General features: G+C 46.5%; 1 protein-coding gene across 1 annotated transcript; it reads left to right on the plus strand.

Annotated features, from left to right (window-relative positions):
* Window positions 1–1,515: 1,515 nt before the first annotated feature.
* Window positions 1,516–3,042, plus strand: LOC306714256 (amphoterin-induced protein 2-like; the record flags this gene model as incomplete). Its single annotated transcript, XM_079184234.1, has 1 exon — window positions 1,516–3,042. One exon carries the CDS (start codon window positions 1,516–1,518, stop codon window positions 3,040–3,042), a length of 1,527 nt encoding a protein of 508 aa, XP_079040360.1.
* Window positions 3,043–4,438: the final 1,396 nt, after the last annotated feature.

Here is a 4,438-nt window from a genome sequence, read left to right on the forward strand (position 1 = left end):
TTATATGACCCAACTGTCATGACTCACTAAGTTAGTGGTGCTGATGCTGCTGATGCTGCAGCTTCTCCCCCCCCCCCCCCCCCCCCCTCCTTCATTCTCTCGTACTGGTGTGCTGCTGCTCTCGGGGCGCACCCCTCCCGCGGCAGCATGCAACCCGACCTGCAGGTGAACAATTCAGCCGTTTCCCCCGCGTCCTTCCACACGCTCCGGGTCGTTTGCGGATAGGGCGAAGTTGCCTGTATAGGTTTAAGGATTCACATGCGTTCAGCGCGTGCGGACATTTGAAGTCGGACGGGAGGATGATTTGGATGGCCAGCGTTGCGGGCGCAAAAGGTGAGCTGTCGGTCGTGGTTTATTCTGTTTGTTTTGTCGCCACAGAAGTCATCCATTCCTGGTTGTTGTCGTTCCTTCTGAGCCAGAAAGGTGTGGGAATACTCGGAGCAGGAAAGGACAGAGTGGGCTGCCAGTCATATAAAATAGTTCATTTGTCATCCACAACCGCTTCCCTACATTTCTCTCTTTTGTGGTCTATGTCTTTTAGTTATTCAGTTGTTTTTAATTTGCCAATTATTTTCTTCATTAATCGATTGATCGTTTGGGCTACAAATAGTTTTTCCAGAGCCCAAACGTGACCTCTTCAAAAGTCCTCACATTAAATATGCTGCAACCGCAGAATGATTGGCATCATGATTGGTATAATTAAAAATTTAAATGATGAATCAATTATTTAAAACGTTACGGAATAATGTTCTGTTCATTTATTAACTGGTTAAACGCATGCAGCTCTAAACTTGTTTTGCTTATGATTAATCTACTGGGTGTAGATTAAGCACTTTTAAAGTGATTATTGAGAAAAGTTTGACAGGCAAAACAGTTGCGTATGTTGAAATAAATAATAGAGTTGTGTAATTTAATTAGGCTGTACTATAAATATTGCAGGAGTTTGAATTGTTGTATCTCGGTGTAATATCACATTGAATACTGCAATCAACTGTAATGCTGAGACAAACACGGCTGATAGATGAATTGAAAATATTATCGTGAGCTAAAGCAAGAAGTAATCAGCTTGTATTATATTGGTGAGTATGGATTATAACATTTATGGATTAAGTGAAACTTTTTCCAGCAGTTACTAACAGTTATTGTGTGCAGATGATTGTATTTAATGTGGTTTACAGTTTATTTTTAGAGCATGTAACGCCTTGACCTATGTCATATCTTACCATGTGTTCTTACTGTTTATCTTGCTGTCTGTTTTTGCTCATGATAATCCCTTTCACTCCGTCTGACTGTAAAGCTCATCTGGATTTGGATTTGAGTGGGTTTTAGTGCCAGCAGGGCGAGTAGATTATTTCTAAATTGAGAAAATAAGGAGAATCAATTCCATTTTCTCTCATCCTTGTGTCCTCCGTCTCTCTGTGTCTGTCCTCAGTTCACTATCAGGCGCTTGTAAACCGGACATGTGTACACCCAGTGAGACAGTAACCTGAGACCCCACCCTGAAGGAACACCAGGATGTGTCCCATTTCCTCGCAGCCTTTAGGCAAGACCACTGTCGGAGGCAGCCGATGGAACCCTGCCGCTGCAGCCTTGCTGCTCTCCCTGCTCTCCCTGTGTATTGGCTTCCCTCCCTCTTTGGCCACTTGCCCACCCTGCTGCCTCTGTGCCAGTGATATCATTTCCTGCAGTGGATGCAATCTGTCCATGCTGCCCTCTGATCTCCCGGGCTATGCCACACGGTTAGACCTGAGCCACAATACCCTCACTGTCCTGCCCGTGGACTGGATTTCCCGGCCGTTTGACCGGCTTGCTACGTTGGTTCTCAGCCGCAACTCCATCAGCTGGATCGAGGTGGACGCGTTCACCGTGACTCCGCACCTCCTCCACCTGGACCTCTCTTCCAACCGACTAACGGCGCTGAACTCGTCCATCTTCGCCGGGTTGGAGGAACTGAAAGAGCTGCTGCTGTTTGGCAACCAGATCGTCCAGATTAACCCAGGGGCCTTCAGCGATCTTTACAGCCTGCAGAGGCTCTACTTCTCCGGGAACAGACTGACGGCTTTCCCCCTGGGGCTTTATTGGGAACCTGGAGGGCCTCGTAATCTGACCTTTCTCGATCTGTCATACAACAGGCTCTCCGAAGTGCCCGTCCAGAGCCTGCTGTCACTCACCCGGCATTGTGGAATTTATTTGCAGAAAAACCCTTTGGTCTGTGACTGCGCTTTACTCGCCTTGCTGGAGTACTGGATGTGGAAACAGTATCGCCCACTGGTGGATTTCAGAGGTGAATACCCATGTAGAGACGGTTCAGGACCGGAATATGAATGTAGCCAGGAGGTAGTGTCAGATGTGCCCTTTGAGGCACAGACTTACCAAGTGGAGCCCGGTAAATGGCTAAGATTGCCATGTCCAGGGTTGGCCACTCAAGGCCAGGAGGGGCTGGCATTGTTCTGGGTTACCCCAAGGACTGTGGTGAATTCGTCAACCAATGATCCGATTGCCCACCTAATAGTTTTCCCCAATGGCACCCTTGAAATCCAGGGAGCCCTGATGGAGGATTCTGGCATGTATTGGTGCGTGGCAGCCCGCGGGCGCCACTACGACCCCAACGAGTCTCTGGAGGTCAATGTGGTGGTCGGAAACCTAAGCACAGCCTCCCCCGGTGGCTCGGCACGCGGCAGCGGTGCCGAGCATTTCAACACAGCATTCACCACCCTGGCCTCCTGTGTGGTCAGCATCATTCTGGTGCTGCTGTACCTCTACCTCACCCCCTGCCGATGCCGGGAAAACCGGGGTGGGAGATCGAGAGGGTGCGGCGGGCGAGCCTTCGTCCTCTGCTCAGACCCCAGAGAGGTCGAGTCAGGACAGCGGCGGTCAAACGGAAAGAGGGTGGCTTTCTTAGAGCCTCAGGTAGAGGACTCTGATATTGGTGGTCCAAAAACACCAGCAATGAATTTGGGTCACGTTGCCACCGAGGGAATTCTCAAAAATGGAAGTAGGACAGTGGGACAGACCCTCACGGACACAGCTCACATCGCATAGCAAGAAAATGACCTTTTTGCACATTCCTGTATTTTTACAGTGGTTTTGTTTTCACTGTCTTGTTTCAGGACACAATGAGAACATCCATTCGATGTGAAGTAGTGCACTGTGATTCTCGTGGAGTAGTTATGCACTGTAGGGGTTTGAGTGTTTGGTCTGAAGCAGAAAATGAGTCCTTTCGTAGGCAGAATTTCAATTATGTCTCTACTGTAAGTGGTTTCTGTTTTTTACATTAAGAGCTTATACAATTTCACTGTTGCCACCGGGAATTGTGATTGCAAAGTTCATACAAAGGTTGGTGGTGTTTTTAATTGGGCAGAGTGAAATATTCCCTCCTGATTTGATAAACTGCTAGAGGCATTGATGGCTATTATACAGTACATGCCTTGTGAATACTGCCATCACAGTGACCCCGTGTTATTTTTAACCACCTGTCTCGTACCGCGGATGATTTTAAAACATGTCGGTAATATGTGTGAAATTACCTGAACTTTGATTATATAAATCAAATATAACACTCTGAAGGTTCCTTTATCAAAAGCAAAGAAACACTACAAAGTGAGACAGTGTAGACTATTGTGTTGCTACAAAGTGTTAACTTTGTGTTTAGTCGGACAAAAAAATGCATTTGATGAACTCAAATGTGCTGGAATATGTGGTTGGGTCGTTCACTCAAATTACAAATAGAATCTATTTCCCCCTTTACCATAAAGTATCGAGGCATGTAGATTTCTGTCTCCACCCCATTACAATAGAGGGGAATGGAATTTTGTTGGTCTTCTTCATAGCACTGACTATTACATTTAAAGCTTTTTATTTTATTTACGATGGGTCAAATGACTTTGTATAGGAAAGGAGTCACTGGAAGTGACGAACAAACTAAGAATCGTAACCCACCTCTATACAGTTAACCTCAACTCCCTGGAGCACTTTTCAGCTCATTGGTTTGTTTTATACCACCCAGAACTTTATTGTTTTGGTTCAGTCCCACCACTCTCATCGACCCTGTTTCCAGCTGCAGAGGGCTGCTATTTTCAGCGAAAAGTACGAATAATTCCAACGTACAACGTACGTCTGCTCAACATCAAACAGCAGACAGCAGTTTCACGTTGGACCCAAGCAGCAATCTCCCGAGTTAAAGTCTCATGTATGTTTGACCCATCAAACCTATACGCTCCATCTGATAATAATGACACAGATGGGATTACATTACAGTTAGTTGAATACAGACACTATAGGTGCCTTGGTGCGTTGGTTTCAGACCCCCGAGGGCCACTGACCTAGCGTGGTTATATGACGAGTCTGGCATTAGACCGGTTTGGCTCAGCACATATTCCACAGAGCTCGCTGTGAGCAGTTTTTCTTTGAACAGTGTGTGTTGTGGATTATCTGGGTA

Source organism: Pholis gunnellus, assembly GCF_910591455.1.
Source record: "Pholis gunnellus genome assembly, chromosome: 22".
NCBI lineage: Eukaryota > Metazoa > Chordata > Actinopteri > Perciformes > Pholidae > Pholis > Pholis gunnellus.